General features: G+C 37.5%; 1 protein-coding gene across 6 annotated transcripts in view; it reads right to left on the bottom strand.

The window, feature by feature from the left end:
- Window positions 1–18822, bottom strand: part of bsnb (bassoon (presynaptic cytomatrix protein) b) — a 92233-nt gene extending 73411 nt beyond the window's left edge. For 4 of the 6 annotated variants that reach the window (XM_016671738.1, XM_007552667.2, XM_016671735.1 and 1 more), the window contains exons 1-2: window positions 18489–18821; window positions 4891–5281 (exon numbers count right to left, since the gene is read on the bottom strand). In XM_016671738.1, the coding sequence (XP_016527224.1) occupies window positions 4891–5281; window positions 18489–18667 (570 nt within the window). In that variant the 5' untranslated portion in view covers window positions 18668–18821. Of the gene's footprint in view, window positions 1–4890; window positions 5282–18488 lie in introns of all 6 variants that reach the window. The other 2 variants (XM_016671740.1, XM_016671742.1) reach the window with 1 other exon arrangement.

Below are 18822 nucleotides of genomic sequence, written 5' to 3'. Positions count from 1 at the left end.
CCATCTCCTCCTGCTGCTACACAGCTTTTTCACACTGCTCTCTCCTTTCAGCTGTGGCTTCTCAGGACCAGGCCATTGCTGCAGACAGAAGGAGGGTAGGTTCTATAAATAGAAATTGGACCAATTATAAAGCAGATGTTCTCCTGCATGGTGGTGGGAGAACGGTGTCTGGGGAGTGTCTGTGGTATTTTCACTATCTCTCACTGTGTGCTCATGTTCTCTGTTGTTTGAAGGCTGTCTTCAGACGACCTCGTCTCTCTGAATCTCTAGCTGCTCTTCCCCAACATCACTGGTTTCTCAACTCCTTCGTAACTACTCTTTTTTTTTTTTTTGAATTGCGGAGCACATTCATTTCTTTACCCAGTTATCTCCTGCAGAAGATTATCACATGTGAACAGAAGTCAACTGCATGATTGCTTGCAGGTCTCAATTGTCAGACTAAATCTGTAAATAAAACAGTTCCTTTCAGCCTGACTGACAGCCCTGTAACACACTGTGGCACATGACATCCATTTGTTGCTTGCTGTTTACATCTGAACTGCATTCCCGTCATTAAGTTGCTTGACACAACAGTGACTTATATTTCAAGAACAGTCTTTGTGTCCCAAGTCGCTCTGCGTAAACAAGGCTAGCCCTTAATATTTTAAATGAGGACATATTGTACTAAATGTTTTAAGTAAATCATTAAAATCTTTTGCTTAATACAGAGACAGGTGGAAAAATATTGAGTTTGTGGTAAAAAAAAAAAAATCCACTTTATCTCAGCAGTTACTAGGTAAGGTTGCAAGAAATGCAACAGAAAAGATTACATGGCAGAGATGCAAACCAGGGAAATAGTTTTAAAGCAGTTCTATCATTCTATCAAATACTAGCCACTTTTGTGAGTTTTTTTTTATGTACATTATTCGGCTGCTTTGACTTTTTTTTATTTTTATGTTTATGCTTCTTCTGAATGGAAGACGAAAGATTTTTCAACTGATTTTTGAGATGTGTATAAATAATTTTTATCATGTCATTTTCTAAAACAATTTAAATGAAGAAGGAAAAGCTTTGATTAATTGGTACACTCTTCTTAGAATTGTACAATCTTTTTAAAGATGTCTGTCATTTCCTATCGGAAACAAACTTCTGGACTGAGTGATATGAATAAATTGACCTTAACTGTAGCTTTTAATTACCGTGTTTTTCATCAGTTCTTGAACACCTTTAGATCTGAGGTTGGCATGTTGCTTTTTAAGATCTGTTAACCTTGTTTTTAAGTTATTTATTGCTTTTAGAGCTCTTGCAGTGAACAGGGTTTGATTTGGGTTGGAAGGTGAACTTGGTTTCCAAAGATATGATTAATGAAATGTTTTATAAATATTAGATCACTACTGTTTTCCAACATTGCTTTCAATATATTTTCTAAATTCGTATTTGAAATCATAAATTCAAAATTAAATTCTGTTGATATCAGTAATACAAAAATAGAAGCAATAAATCTATAATCAATCTGTAACAAATTCTACTCTTACTGCTGTAATCTGGAAGAGGTAATTTGGCTTGAGCAAAGCATTTGTTAACAAACAGACCTCTTACAAAGCAAGACATAATCTCTGACTAAACATGTCAACAAGTGAGTAATCCTGGCATGTGTAAATGCTGCAGATGTCCTTGAAAGTCCAGAGAGAATGTGCATTTTATGATGTGTAATGCAAACTTCCATTTTGTATATTTCATGTGAATAGTGATAAGGAACATAAAATCTAGAATGTAACTTTTAGAGTTAAGGGCTTGATTTCCAGACGGGGAAGTCTAATGGCCCAAGTTTTTGCACGTCGTCCATATCAGAAACCATTCCTGCTTTAGCAATTAAAATAGGCCTGGTAGAAGCACCAAGCAAAAGATCCTGAAAAAAAAAATACAACCTATCAAGAGCTGATAACCCAGAAGAGATGCTATGATGCTGTAGATGACCTAGCCAAGTCAGAAACTGTAGACTGAAAGGAGACGATTATTAGAGATCAGCACATGAATGAATGAATCACTCAATCTATTAGTCAATCAAATTAATTTGCAAAGTACATTTCCGCACTCAAATAGACTAGAATGTTGTAAATAAGGAAAAAAACAAAAAAAAAAAAAACTCCATGTCTTCAGAAGAGACACCCTCAAATTACCTCAAAGTATCCTGAAGAAGATTATAAATACTGGGCCTGAATTTATTTTAAGACTTTATTAAATTTTACGAGGGCTGCCAGTAAAAATGATGGAGCTGTACGTCCATCTTCTATAAAAGCTTGATAGGATTTTAGGAATACTTGGTGCTGCTCCTGTGAAGGCAGCTCAGTATATTTCCCCTGCCATTAACAATCATTGAAGTCCATCTAAGCATTTATTTTAATGAACAGGTAGCTGAGAAAGCCTTTTGCGTTGATCCTAAAATAAATCACATTGCTAATATGAATTAGGCCATTCCACAGTGTTACTGTGAATCAAGTGTGGCTGTGTCATCTGTCATAAAGTTTCACATCAACTTCAATGAGTCATGTGGCAGAACTGCAATAATGCAACGTTAGTTAAGCTGGCCTACAGGCTACAAGAGGAGCCGCAGGCTTATTATGCACTGGGTTATCGAGAGTAAATGCTTATTTTTTTGTACAAATGCAGCGCCGATGTACGTATACTGGGTAATGGCTGTGTTTTTAGGCTTGGGTGCATCCATGCATGAGGGTAGCATAACTCTGGAGGCTTCCATTGTTAGAGGAAAAGAAAAGAAAGGCGTAGGAATCGGAAGGACAAGAAAAAAAACCTCGTGGACCAAAGCGGAGACAGATAGCGGAGAATGGATCGTGGCAGGGAGTGAAGGAGAGCGAGGGAGTAAAGAGAACAGCGGAGGCGGGTACTTTTCAGCTCAGCCTCAGTGAGCTGGACAGATGCTGACAGGAAGAGAGACGTTGAGGGAAAGCGCTCTGCCTCCGGAGACCTGAAGATTTACCCCCATAACCTAGTTAACATGGACTGAGCTTCGGCTTTTCTGCAGCCTATCTAAAACACGCCTTATCGCTTAGAAGGGAAATTGATTATGGGCAGATCAACGTGATGGTGTTTATCGAGGATGATGATGAGTCAAACTGCGATTAACAGTGATGGTGGCTGGCTTGGATAGTCGAGCTGAAAAGGTCATCAGGAGCAGGCAGAGATTTTTTCTTTTCTGTATGGTTGTATTTCATAAATTTATGATCAACTGATGAAGGATTGTACTCTTAGATTACATTATATGTTTTTTCTATGCTATGTGGATGAATGCATTATAAGTTAGTATTTGTTATATAAATATTTGACCTATATTTCAATTGGGCAAACTAAGCTAAAATGAACTAAGCTAAAATCTTCTTGACTCCAAACAATTTACTTGTTGAAAGTCACAAAGATCTTGAGCATAATTTGTCCTAATCAGATTCGTATACTTTCACTCTATGACAGATTGTTTTCCACAAAACACACTTCCTTTTCTTCACATGTACAACAACATACATGGCAAGATAAAAAGTACAAAGTTTGGAAATAGTTACCAAAATTATCTTCTTCTCTAAATGCATTGATATCTACATTAACAGTATCAATTAAAAGTTTAATATTGACTAAAATTGTGACAATTAAGGCTGAGGTTGGATGAAGTTTATCTTGCCACCCCACGCAGTGAAGAGGATAATAAGTGAGGTAAAAAATTATGTTTGAATGTCACTGGTAAGAGACTTGCAGCAAAGTTTTGTGTGTGAGATTCTGCTACTGTAACAAAAAATTAATCTAATTTGAGACTTTCCACCTATTTTTAAATGTGGACAGTGCCATACATCACTAAACATATACTGTCAAGATTAAATTACAAGAATATCTTATATTGTTTTAATTAATTCTGCAACCTGATTAATTAAGCTTGTGTTTTTTTTTTCCCTCATATTCTGTTACTCGCTGGTTTCTGTTCACAAACACATTTTATGACTTGCAAATTACATCCAACAGATTTAAAAAATCAAGACAAATTGTTGTTAGAACAAAAGGTTCACAGCTCTCAGTCAGCATGTAACTGATCTCTCATGTTCCCTCCTGTTCAGCTGCTGCATTACAGACTGTGAAGCAGTCAAAGCCAACTCAGCAACAATAGTCATCATCAAAGCTGCTCTTCATCGGCGATTAGAAAAATCTTTCCACAGAATGAAAATTTAATTAGAATGTTTTAAACAAAATTGTCACGCATTTAGTATACTGATACTGATATAATACTTGAAGTGTATAATAAACAAACACACCAAGATGCAAGAAGATGTTTTTACCAAACAGAAATAATTGTTGTCAGATTGTCAAACAATCTCTGATCCCTTCAAACATTCAACAGTTCCAAGAATGTCCTGTAATTCAATTAATCAAGGACAGGTTTTTATTTTACATTTTTAAATCTGAAAATTACAAGCCAAGCAATAAAAAGTCAACTTGATATTACTATTCTTTATAGCAATATTTCCCATGTGAATGCACAATGACACACAGTCAGCATTTTTTGTTGCTCATAACTAAGTTACATCATACACTATCACATATATTAAAATCCCTATTAAAGGTATTTTAATAGAAGACATTTATCTCAATGTTATGATTTTTACAAATATCTTATGGGGGTTTTGTTCACATTTTTTATGTATTAAATTGTAATTAATATATTCTAGTGGTATGTTTTTGATGAAATGGTATTTTGACTCGTTTTGATTATTTTTCAAATTTTATCCTGTTGTTTGCAACCCTTATCTTCCACTTTGAATAAAGATTGTCAAATAAAAATATCTTATGTCAAACAAACAACAATAAAACAAGCTTCTTTTTTTTAAAATGCCATAACTGAGCACTGCCTACCTCTGTGAGGTGAGGGTTGGGGTTGAAGCCGCACTGGTTGCACACCATGGAGCGGCACTGTGTGCAGGTGTTGAAGTTGGGCTTGTCGTCCCCAGTGCCCATCAGGTCGGTGGTTTTGCAGACAGGACACAGCTTGCTGCTGGGCATCGGAGCAATTTGAGGCACAGAATAAGGGGAGGTGGGGACGCTCCCACGGTCCGGGGACACAGAAGGGGACCTTCCGGTTCTGCCGCCCCCCAAGTCAACCTGCAGATTCTTCCTGGCTGCATGCCCCTGACCCTGGCCTCCTTGAGGCGCAGCATGCTGACTGGCATCATGGGAGGCCAACCTGTCGCCTGGCCCATGGGTGCTCTGCGCTCCTGCTTTAGGCCCGGGGTCTGATAGAGGTGGTCTGGAAGGGAGGGAGGAAAAGAAGGCGTACAATAAGTTAGATAATTAATTTGAGTCATGAGTTTAATGTTTTACTCCACCAAAACTGGCAATACTTCTCTCAGGGGGCAAAATAGTTTCTTCACACTTAATATTACAATTTCGGCTAAAGGGAGAAACTTTTACTTTTTCAACCTGAATATTTCATTAGGAAGCTCATATTGATTAAAATTTTCTAAAGATTATTCCAGAGCTGTTCTGTCAAACGGCTATTTCCCAGCACTGATAATTAATCTTCATCTCATTTGCTTTGTAGTATGCTGCTGTGTAGCTGACAAACAATCAATAATGGGGTGATACTTGCATTATTTATTAGATATTTTACTACTCACATTGTCATTTATTTTATTAGCAGCAGCAAATGTAACACAGTTCAAGTAAAATGCATGCAGCCACCTTATATCTGACAAATAATACCCAATATAATTTAAAAGAGTATTAGATCTTTAAATACAGAAAAACATATCAATGTCAAACAGAAATCTCTCCAGAACCAAGGAAGACAGTAACTAGCATTTTCTTATTAATTTGCCCTGAATGATCTGGAATATGTTTTTAATCCACCACTAAGCCTTAGATCTCATTTTATTATTGAGTCCATACAAAAAAAGGTTTATATGCAATATAGTTAAATAATTGTAAGAACCTCAAAGTCAGTAAATCATACAAAAATCCCTGAAAGCTAAAACTGAAATGTGACATCTGCTTCATATAATTCAGAATAAATTAACCAAAGTCAATAAAAGAAACATGACTGGAGCACATGGAAAGTGACTCATGGAGTAATTGTGAATTTTAAGTCACGCTGCAGTGTGGCACGCTTGCAACAAAGCAGGTCCTTAACTTCAGTTCCTGACAAGCAGTACAGTCTTTTTGTAAAATCTGCCACTCACTGCTAAAACTGTCGACATATAGGCTTAAAAAAAAAAACCTTATTAACCCATTTTATTTCACTTAAATATGTGGTCCAATTTTGGACCACATATTTCCACATTTTAGCGGAGACACTTCTGGACAGGTTGGACATATCTTCAAACCAAAATGATCGCTTGTTAATTAGGCTTGCAGTAGCAATCACTGTGCACCATAACCACGCATATCTTCCTAGGGTGAGTGAGGGACAGATTGAGGAGGCCGATGAGAGAAGAATGAAGGAGTGGTGACAGTTATTATGGGAAAGAAGAAATTAGTGATTGAGGGGGATGATGGGCATAATTACATGACGAATAAGTGAAGAAAAACTATTTCTGTTCTATACTTTTAAAATCTGTACAGCAATACACGGAAGATAGCTTAAAAACAATGAAGTGCTTTTATTATTTGAATAGTCAGGATTTTATGTTTGTATTTAAATACTTCTATAAGTATATTAAAGCATGCATTAAGATTTTATTACACCTATTTTAACACGTTTCACTAGACAGTAACTGTTGTTAACCAACACGTCCAGTGATACACAGTGCTGGGTTAGCATGAAGAACAAGAGACAAGATTTTAGAAATATTTTCTGGAAAAAGAAGAATCACCACTTATTGTTTTCAAAAAATAGAGTCAACAGGATTTTAATTTATCCTTAATCAGTGTAGAATAATTCAAATGAGGTTTCAGTCGTCAATTTTCTGCAGTTTCTAACCTCGTCTGAGACTGAAGAAACATCCCAGGAAGCCCCAATGCAGATGCCAGCATCAATGTCAGAAGAAGCAAACATTTAACCTGTCGGTGTGTTGTCAAAAAGCTTATAAATGATTCATGTCCTGTCACAAGTCTCCCCGAAATGCTGACAAATTATTTAGAAGTGGTCAAGACTTCTTATGTGTTTACTAAGCCAAGAGTTTAAAGGCAGCCTGATGAGGAGTCTTTGTCTTAGCTGACTCTCATTAACACAATAGGAAAGATAAAAAATGATCTCTATGGTCAGAGCTCTGTAGTTTCAGATCAGTTGACCAAGGAACATGCTTCCAGTATGAATAATCTTTTGAGGATGCAAAAGGATGTCTCCTTGGAAGACATGGTTGTTCGTGGTTTGTTCTAATGATTGTAATCAGGCCAAGTCATTTGCTAACATCTTGGCAGTAGTTCTGGATTAATTAGAGACATCTCGCACTAGTTTTCTTGAAGGGTCTTTGAAATCTTTCACTTGGTAGCTCCAGCAGTCTGGTTCTGTGCTGTGTGGTTCTCTTTAAACTCCAGTCCAGCTCTTATATTTTTTTTAATCATTCTCCTGCTTTGTGAGAATCCGCAGTTATTTTCTCTGTTTTTATCAGAGAGTTTTCCCAACTAACACCTAGGATTTTAACTGTATTTTTTAAACTGTGTGTAAATTAAGAGAAAAACATGTTTACTGTCCAAGGGCTAAGACTACTGACAACTCTTTTTTGTTTTTTTTCTTTGATTTTGTGGAATAATTTCAATTTTGAGTGCAGAGTAAGAAACGTTAGAATCGATTAGAAGCAGGACATTTGAAAAAGCTAAATCCTTCATTTATTATAGGTGTTTCTAAGCTGAGACAAAAAAAAGTGTAACTGTTTTAAACTTTCGTTTTCACACCCACTCAGACCTTTAGGCGTTAGAGCAGACACTGAAATATGAGCAGCGAATTTCCACTGTCATAACAACTTATACCTTGCTTTGTCAAGCCCGTCGTCTTCAAAGACGGTCCCAGCAGCAGCTCGACATCCAAAGCAAAGCGAGAGTGAAACTAAAGGGAGGACTAAAAGAGCTGAAGTACATAAAATGTTAACCATTGTGAGTCATTTTGAAATGGGCTGAGCTGCTGCATAACTTCAACCTTGGTCAACTCTCCACAGGAGTCCAGATTTCACCGCAGTGAGCTCATCTGCACTGTTAGTCTGCTACATCTGAAAATCAACACAAGTGTTCACAGTCCATGGCCAACGTCTCTCTTCAGTTTCATCAGTTATGCACTCTGTACTTAAGGTGTAAGTATAAATATTATGCTCCTGCTGTTCTCACAAAGCACCAGGTAGTTTCACTTGAAAAACCTCCCCTTGAACAGCTCAGACATCAAGTCTCCAATGATTTATACAAAGCCTGAGGCTTTACTTAATGAGAGCAACAAAGAAAAAGTGGAAGTGGAAGACACCTTTTCATAAGATTCCTTTAGATACAGGCAAACAGGAGTCTACTGAGAACAACTTGCAGACACTTTGTCTAAGGCACAACAAATTGTTCGCATTATCGCAAAACGAGTAGAGAGTCATTTATTCAACGACAGCTCATCGTAACGGGAAGACCGAGTAAAACCTCTCATTGTAAAGCAACAGAGAGATGCTTCCACCCTTCACTGTGGCAGCAGTGCATTTAACAAGATCACGCTGTCATCTAAATTAAACTCATTAGCATCACACCTGCGGGGCAACATGAATCTTTAAAAGGAGTTCAACATTTTGGGGGAATACGTTCCATCGGTCCCAGGAGTCAGACGAGAACCATTTACACCACTCTCCTATTTGAACAGCAATAAGGGGAACTAGTCATGCATAACTGAACGGGTCAACTGTGGAGAGTGGTCCCCACTGCACCGATCAACTATTGAGTTTTAGAGTATCTTGCAAAAGTAATTTAACAAGTCTGACACTGACACCTCTAAATAAAATCTGAAACTAATTAGAATTTATCTAATTAGTAAAAAGAGTCCATCTGTGTGTAATTTAATCTCAGTATATATACAGCTGTTTTACTGTTCCCTCAGGAGCTCTTTAGAGAGGGTTAGTGTACAAAGTACACCGATTCAATATAGTCCATTATCCAAAAATATGCACTCCACAAATCTGACAAGAAAACAAAAATTTCACTGTTCAAAGAAACCCAGAAGGAATTTCATTTACAGTTTACAATAATTCAAGCTGGGGATACAGCAAGCTCTGGTCAGAAGAGACTGAAATGTTACTTCCTGGCTTACAAAACAGAATATGAAGAGGAAAACTCATACTGCACCCTGAACACATCAACCCCATGGTGAAGGTGGCAGTGGGAGCATCATGCTCTGGGGTCAGAGTACCAGTGTGATGACTTACATTTCCAGCAGAACATCTACAAATAAGCATACAGCCAGAGCTAGAAAACCCTTTTTGTCATTTGTGTCAAATGCACACCACACCTTTCAGATAATTACATTTTAAAAACTATGCATCCTTTTTCTTCCACTTCACAATTAAGCATTACACTTTGTGTTGCTCTGTTACATGAAATCCCATGTTTAGTTCTGTTGTTGTGACAAAATGTGAAAAGATTCAAAAGGCATGACTAGATTTCAGAGGCACTGTAGGAGAGAGACAGCTCTTGTTATGACAGCTAACTAATGCTTAGACCAGAATGCAATGATGCCCTTGCTAATTAGTTAACGAGGTGTTGGTGTCAACAGCTGGGAAAACAAGAAAGGTGTCACAGTCAATGTTTACATTTTCTCCTACAGCTCCTGCAACCATTTACTGAACAATCCAAGCAACTAAACACATACTTTCAGTACGAATGTTGCCATCATCAGAGGAATACTTTTATTTTTCTTAAGCACACCGACTCTGATATGCGTGATGTCCTAAGCATTAAAAATGAAAAATCAACTACTTTTGTATCTAAAACAAAGAGCCCCGCAAATATCCAATTTTAAATCAGATTTTTACGCACATTGTTTCCTGCAAACCATGACATGAACACTTCCTGCATTGGGCGAATCCGAGGCAGCTTTTATTAATGCAAGAAAATGTTTTGTCATGAACATTGGTTGTTTGAGTTTTTAGGGTTTTGCCTATTTATGTTGCAAGTATTAATCTCTGTTTTTTTTTATATGTATCCTCCTCAGTTTCCTTTATTTCTTGTGCTGTTTCTGAGTTCTTGTAAGTCTGCAACTTTTATTAAACATATCTCACTGCATGAAGATCTCTGCGCCTCAGCTTTTTCATTTCCCCAAGCCGTGACCTGTTCTGTTACTTTTATTATTTTTAATTAAATATGATTACTTATTAAAGTTCCAAAGACACTGAATTTATTGCTCCTAAAGAACAAAAATAAAATAATTTTTTACTGAGTGGAATCTGGCCGAATATTAGCTGCAGAAGCCCAGCCTAATCCATGACTGTGACACCTATAAAATTGTATTTTAGGACCAACGCAGTGATTCCTAAAGGGCTATAATCTGAAAATATGGCACAGTGTAAATGGATTAAGTAAAACACAATGTCTCTCTCAGGTCCTTGCTGTCCAGCTGCAGAAAGCAGCTTTTTAGGTCTGGCACTTATTTTGGTCTCCACTTGTTAAATTTACACATTTGAAATTATACATTGTCCAAAATGCTTTTATGACTGGCTCTAAGGACCGTAATTTTGTGGGAAAAGTAGCCAAAGTCTAGAAAAACGCAACTTCAAAAAACTTGAAGCATTTCTGTGACTTTGAAACAGAAGAGTCTGTTTTTCCTGCCAAGCAAAGTAAGCAATTACCAGACTTACCCTGCATAATACATTTTTACACATATATTTCACAGGCAAACAATTATACTATTAATCATACTTCAGTCTTTGGTAACTGCTACAATAGGTTATTTTTATGTTCGTAGTTTACTACTTTGTTTATTAGATATAATGCATAATAGATTAAAGGTAACACTTCAGAGAAATGTTTTCCAATTTCACTTTGTCTTTCACTGGTCACCAGCCTTATATTTTACCAGGCAGAGTTTCCAGGTGGTTTTATTTTTGTTTTGCTTTGTATCCTCAAGCTGCACACTAACAAGCAAGCAGTGGACATGATGAGAAACAGACAGTAGTGCTGGAAGCTTCAAGCAAGAAAACTGAGACCAAACAAAGTTACGAAATCCAGAAAATACTTTTTGTAGCAAAGAAAGAAGAGCGTCTTCTGCCAACGCTGCTGTTGTTTGCACAGGTATTAATCACGGTGCAGAAATATTCCCACTGCCTAAACTATTTGTCATGCAACAAACACAAACACGAATGTATTAATTGGGGATGTATGCGATAGACAAAGTGAAAAGTTGCACATTACAGTTAAGTGAATGGAAAAAAAACATTTGGTTTTCTAAACTATGTAATTCTGCAAATCTTGAAAGTGAGCCGTCCATTAGTTTCCACTCTTCTACGTTTTATAACACGAAATAAAATCTGTGTAAATTCATCTCAGTACAAATCCCGCAGAAGGTGAAGGTCTCACAGGTTTGTAAGAGAACATTAAAGCACAAACATCATGAAAACAAAGGAACCCAGTCAAGGGTAAAAATTGTGAAGTTTAAAGCACAATTAAGGTATCAAATAAGAGAACAGTGGATTAAAACTGATTAGATGCTTATTTTTGTGTCAGAATGTCCCAGTCAAAAGTCCATTTGAGAATCTGTGGAAATAAAATTCATGTTCACTTATGTTCTCCATACAGTCGGCTGAACTTTTCTACAAAGAAGATATTTTATTCTCTAGTTTCGAATTACAGCTGTGTACAAAAGGTGCAAAACTTGGAAATGTTTGAAAACTGCACATACTTCTTGATCCACTTCACAATCATAGACTATGTTGTGTTTGTCTATCACATAAAATCCCAATAACATTAACTGAATTTGGTGGTTGTAGCAAAATGGTAATGTATTGAAGGAATAAGCATCCTTTTTAAAGGTTCAATAAATGTTCAATTCAAAAGCTGCTGCCACTTCGAAGACTTTCACAAAAAGCTCCTGAGCAACGTAATCCAAACACATAATAACAGAAGATGGTTTTTGAATAACAAAAATTGTTTGTTTCACTAAAATCTAATTAGCTAAATGTATAGTGTCACTCCTTTATCCGCCAAATGGTGTTGCAGACTCTTTTTATTGAAAACATTAATTATGTTAACAAAAACATAAATCCAGGCTTTCTAACGCTTCGCCACATCGAGAGTCCAGACAAAAAACTGTCTCATCTGTTTTATGAATGAGGTAATCTTTCCGTTCAAAAATGAATATAGAACATGTATTTTGCAGCAGTAATCATAATCTGATATGTGTGCTAAACCTTAGCTGGATAGTGTATATCTGCATCAATGTCCTTTTATCGGCGAGGCTACATGTTTCTTATTGATTTGTACATCTTTCACTGTAAGCGAAACAGGCGGATTGAGGCTTTGGATTGAAAAGCTATCCTCTGCGCTCCATTTAGTGATATTTAAAGGTCAAAGCGGAAACGTATCTCAGTTGCACGCGGCAGCGGCATTCATTGTGAGTTTTAAAATAAATACAAGAGATTTGGTCGACACCCTAAATCTGCTCAGTAAACATAACATCAGCAGCAGGATATATTTGTTGTTTGCACATTCATTAAATGTCACATCAAATGAAAGCATTTTTTTTTTACCCAGAGGAAAAAACTTTCAGCTTGATAATTAACCAGCAGGACTGATTTAATTTTATCCTGCAAGTAATTGTGGAGAGTTAGACATTAGGGAAAAGAAAAAAACACCCCGAGAATATTTTAGTTACAGCAAGACAGAAAACACCAATGTGCCTTCTGTCTAACAAATAAATGTGACTGAAGAGTGAAGGCTGAGCAGCCGGCGTCTACTGATGTCGAAATGTAGGAGAAAACTAAAGTTTGATTTCGTGTCCTCACCAAGACCGAGTTTTAATTTGATGCTGTAGTTCATTTAACAAATATTCAAACTATAGAAAGACATTTTTCAATATAATATTTTTTAATATAAACAAACATCAAAAACAGCATCATCATAGAGCCTTTAGCTATTTCTGTCAAAAATAATGCTTATGTGTTGCTATATATTTCATAAGTTATGTATTATTACTTTCACTGACACAAGACGGTAAGAAATTAAACACATACAGTTAAGATCAAAGTTGTACACAGTTGAAATTCATGCCAATACTGTACATATGTAAACATCTCCCCTGCAGTTGAACACTATTATATTTTTATCTATTAGCCTTAAGTGTTAAAAAGTCAATATTAAAATGCCACAAGGGAAATTAAACTAATCATTATGTTTTAGAAAGTGGATAGAAGTGTTTCATCGGGGTCTGCTTCAATCATCACCAAAACATTTTTAGTTACAGCTCACCACACTTTTCATTTTCACATAGACTGTTTTATATGCTTAAATCAGAGAAGGCAAGTTTGTTTCTTAAAAAAAACTTACATTACAGAGAGTGTAGTGGCTATGAATCAGTGGCAAGGTGTATACCATCTGTGCACATAAAAATAAATCCACTACTGTAATTATGCAGACGAAACACTCAATATGCTGCATGAAGGATGATCAGAGTTCACATTAAGCCACAGCATTTCGCCGCCACTTAAAATACATAAAAGATATGAAAATAAAACTCCAGGAAAAAACATTAAGATTATAATAAAGACTCAACAATTTTTTGTGTTTTTTTAGATTTTTTTTTTATCCAAACAATGGGTCAGTGTCCATATGCTGCCAGTCTCTCCCAGGTACTGTAGGTATTGATTTTTTGCACATAAAAGCATAATAAATAATGAGAAAGAATTGCTTTTCAAATCATTTATGTGAGGGCACCATAAACATTCGGCATGTCAAGTCTGTGCAGGCTGCAGTGCTCTTACTGCTGATGGTAAATTAATCATGAGGACGTACTGCCTGAGCATTACGTCCTAAAACATGATGGCATCTATTATTAACACAGACTTGTACTTTTGTATCAGTTTAAAAAGGCATAAATGCTCCCAACATAAGTTTGACAAACAAATCTATCCTCGTAAATTTCCCCTCTCGCAACATTGTGACGAAAGCACCATCACTTGCAATATTTCGCTTAAATTCTAGACAATTAAAACAATTGACATGTGTAATGCATCGATATTTATCTATTTTTAAGACAAATTTCTGCAAAAATAACCTTAGAATTAATTGTCATAAAAACTCGTGCATGCATCACTCATGTTAACGTAGCTGCAGATCATCCACAACTCCTCATGGACACCACACTCAAGGGAAATGCACATGAGGAGAGTTACGGTGTCCTGAAGAGGCTGATGCCCATCAAATGTCACCTCTAAAACACCGTGTGTTGTGCTGAAGAGCACCAAGACAGAGCAGATTACTGAGCTTTAGCTGTGGATAGTTTTGTTATAAGTACCGACGCTTCTGAGTAGGACAGGCTCCAAAAGGATCATCTGCAGACCAGATGTCACTGGTGGTTGGTTTGTTTTTAAAATAAAAACATAATAGTGGCATATATTTTTTTATTCACAGCATAAAGCTAATGTGTGTTGCTCTTTAGTTTCAGCTCTAGTGTTAAACCAGAGCTGATGTTGCAGCCAAAATGTTCAATGGCTGCATTAAAACGCATCAAGAAATCTAGAGATGTTCCACATTGTAAATGTGAATTTAAATGCTCATAGCTTGCTTGTTACATTGTAAATGTAAATTCACTAAAACATATTTTCTGGTAAAACGGTTATTCCCTCCTCAGCTGTATTCTGAACACAAACAGATTTCCTAATATCACTATCTCAACCTATAAAGAAGTTTTTAAAGAAACAGTCAATGTTTGCAAACCCGATTTAAAGTCCTCACTGGCTGCTGCAGTTCTGAAAATGGAAGGCAAACCAATTTCAAGTGTGATTTATTAACACAATACAGCACTATAAAGTCTGACAGAATATATAAATTCAGTTAAAAAATCGTGAATGAGTGCAGGGTAAAGGTTTGAGAAAACAGAGATGCACCAATCAATCAGCCAGACATCATGATCAGCCCTTTTTCCCTTGATCACCTCAGCCTGGTGATTCACCAGATTTCTTAATCAGATCTTTTTTTTTTTTTTTTTTACACATTATTTAAGGAATTCAACCTATTTTTAGGCTAATAACATCTGCCTACAGCATGTGCTTGATTCCCTGTTTTGAGTTGAGTAAAAATCAGGTACAACTTAGGCACATATGCTAATGAGAATCTCAAAACTACTACTTCCTTCAGGGAGCCTGTTATAGTGCTTAGAAATGTTTTGGCAGATTAGTGCTGCAGTACCACACTGAGTATGTTGTTGTAAACAGGAAATATGTGGAGCTTGTGTCAGAATGCTCTTCAGTAACGGTCAATGCTGGGATGACTGTGCACTTAGAGAAAGCTGTTATGATAAGAGTAGAAAACAATTATTGTGGTGCTCACCAGAGCAGACGGGTCGGCCAGATAGGCCCGAAGAAGACTTCTGGAAAGGCTCGGATTTAGCCCTCTTTCTGTGACTGAATGTAATACAATTTGGTCTAACACACAGCAAAAAAAAAAAGTCCTGGGGATCTCACTTTTAAGTAAGGTAATATAAAAGATATAATATCCCTATTCGCATTACCAGGCAACTCATTTCAATTAAAATGAAAGTCGTCTATCAAGTCTAAAGCCAGACGCTGTCTTCTTGCTGCTGAAATTCTTATGGGTTCTTCACAAAGGAATATGTTAAAGCCAGATTCATGATCTCAAGAAAAACCATTTAAATCAGCCATGTGCTGCGATGTTGCTCTCTTTCCTTCTGCTCATTTCTCATTCTGCCTCTCTGTTTGTTAGCACACTCAGTCTCTGCACTCTCTTTATGAGGAACCTAAGGGGGGATACTAGGAAGAAATCCAGATATAAAAAAATCATGAGATAACAAGCAAGCTATGAGCATTTAAATATACCCCACACAATACACAGGCAGGACACGGGGATCTTTTCTACAAAGATATGGTACAGATGCTTGCAAAAGTATCCATTCCACTTGAACTATTTCATATTTCACTTATGGATTTTATGTTACTGACCAACATGAAGAGGTGCACAATCCATGCAGAGGATGGAACATGATCCTTAAATTCCTTTTTTTTTTCACAATTACAAATCATAACATTGTGGGAGTGCATATGTATTGTGAAGATCAATGGACACAGCAGACAGATCAAGGATAAAAGAAGGGAATAAATTAAAGTATTAAAGCAGGATTCAGTCATAAAAACATGACACATTCAAAGCTTTGAACATCTCACACAGCTCCGTTCAATCCATCCTCTGGAAAGTGGAAACAGCATAGCACAACTACAAACCTATAGCGACAATGGCAATTCACATTAATTGACAGGCCAAAAAAGAGGAGCCAGACAAAAAGGCAACTCTGAAGGAGATCCAGAGAACCGCAGCTCAGGTGGAAGATGCAACTGACAGGCAACTATTAGAAATGAAATTCACAAATCTGCACTTAAGGGAAAAGTGTCAAGGAGAAAAAAATGCTTTTCCTAAGCAAAGACAGGGGAGTTTAAAGGAAGATAGACATTACAAAATATGGAGCAACAATGAAAGAAAGCCTGCTATAGTTACAAAGAACTTGAGACTCGGGAGGAGGGTCATCTTCCAGTACAACAAAGACAATAAATATACAGTCGGAGTCATATTGGAAAGGTTTAGTTCAAATCATTTTCATGAGCTGAAAATGGTTCATTTCCTTCTGATCAAAGGTTCCAGTTGAGAATCTGTGACCAGACTTGAAAACTGATCTATGCAGAAACTCTCAGCCTACCTGAACAAGAGCTATTTTGAAAAAAATTAAATGAATAAAATAAATATCAGTCCGTAGATGTGGCAGGTACAGAGCTGGTTTCCCCTAAAATGTCTGCAGTTGTAATTACATAAAAATGTGGTTCTACAAACTATTGATTTGGGTAGCCTTTAACACATATGCACACCACACTTTTCAGATTTGTAATTCTGAAAAAGGCTAGAAAGCTTTGTTTCATTTCCTTCTTCTTCACAGTTATCCACTATTTTATGGTGGTTTGTCAGATATGCCAAAATAATATATTAAAATTTGCAAACCTAATGCAACGACATAAAAAATGTCAAGAGGTATGAATAGTATTGCAAAACACTGCACATAAGAGCAGAATGTTTTCATAAAATGTTACACCTCTGAATTTCTCCCTGCCATAAGTCATAGTCTCAAACAAAGCATCAACTCTGCACCTTGCAATTTAACCACACGAAGGAACGCTCGCAGCAAATCTATAAATCTATTTGCACGCCAGTCTCGGAAACTGTTGCACAGCGACTGCAAGCAGGTGCGGCAAATCCACGATGCAGCAATGTCTGTGTGTGTTAAGGTTTACAACTGTTGAACTGTGTAATTAGGCAATATCAGATCCTGTTAGAAGGGTAATCCCTAACACACACCCACACCGAAAATACCGACATCCAAGCTGCCACATGTGCCCACAGACATGTTGCCTGTTAGTATTTGATCAGTTTACGGCTGCATTATTTTAAGCCATCAATGTGGGTTTAATGGTAGTAGGAGGGCAAATACTGAAATGGCACAAGATTTCTTTTAGGGAGGAGATAGAACAGCACTGTCTCTAGAGTAAATGACCCATTTCTGACCAGCTGCAATTTTAATCTCACAGCATATTAATTTGAGAATGAGATCTGGTAACTAAGACGGCTATGGCATATGTTTTGGTCCTGCACTCTCAATGACGTTGGTGATATCTGATGGGAGCAGTGACATCCTACACAACGCTGTCATCAGGGAGACAGACGTCTGCTGCTGGCAAGGAGGAAGGTGTGTTTTTCAGAATGACCCTGTATTTACTGGAAATCACGTCAAAGAAGCCTGTAGTAGAACCGACCCACCCCTCTAATACGAATTGGAGACACTTTGCATTTTTTTTTCTCCGCCTCATTTTATTTTTATTATTAAATTCTGAAAATCATCACCTTGAATATGAGGTGAAAATTATGCTTCTAAGATTCAAGTTGTAACATTTACTCGGTCCTGCCTGAAATTGTCGCTTTCATTCATGATACTGAATCCTCAGGGCAGACATCGTAGAAAAAGGGCGTAGAAATTCCTGTTGAAATTGCTTAAAGCTACATTTACGTACGATTGCTTCCGTTTACTTGATCGATTGAAAGCAAATCGACAATGACAGACTTGGTGCCAAAATTAAGGAGGTTTCAAGAAGAGGTTGTTAATAGTGTTGACAAGGGTATTGAAATAAATAATTAAGCGCCCATTCATGTCTATCTACACGCAGTCGGTTGAGCCTATATCTACGCTGGTGGTTGAACTAATGTACGCTACAGCACGCTGCCATGAATCCTCCCTGATTTCGCTTCATTGCCCACACTTTGGGTAGTGAAGCCTTCCTAGCTATCTCGGCTACCTGTTAATCCCCGGCCCGGACGCAGCCCCACTTCCTCCGGCTGGCGCTCCATTGCTGGGCTTGATGAGCTGTCCAGAGTCCGGTGGTGCTGAAATGGAAGTCGGAGCCCCCGCTGCAGGGACGGCGGCGCCGGGCTGTCCCGCCTGTCCCTCCCCCTCCATGCTGGCCTCGTTCCCCATTGCTTCGGAATAGGTCTCGACGGAGAGAAACGGTGGTTGTGGGTGGTTTTTACAGCTGGGGTAAAAACTCGGATGGAACTCAGCGTCGCTCCCCTTCCGCCATCATCACCTACAATCCAGCATCCCGCACGGAGCACGCGCGCTGACGGCGAGGC

Source organism: Poecilia formosa, unplaced genomic scaffold (genome assembly GCF_000485575.1).
Source record: "Poecilia formosa unplaced genomic scaffold, Poecilia_formosa-5.1.2 Scaffold2, whole genome shotgun sequence".
In the NCBI taxonomy this organism is placed as follows: domain Eukaryota; kingdom Metazoa; phylum Chordata; class Actinopteri; order Cyprinodontiformes; family Poeciliidae; genus Poecilia; species Poecilia formosa.
The sequence above is the reverse complement of the archived record's forward strand: the minus strand, read 5'-3'. Positions and strand labels throughout refer to the sequence as shown.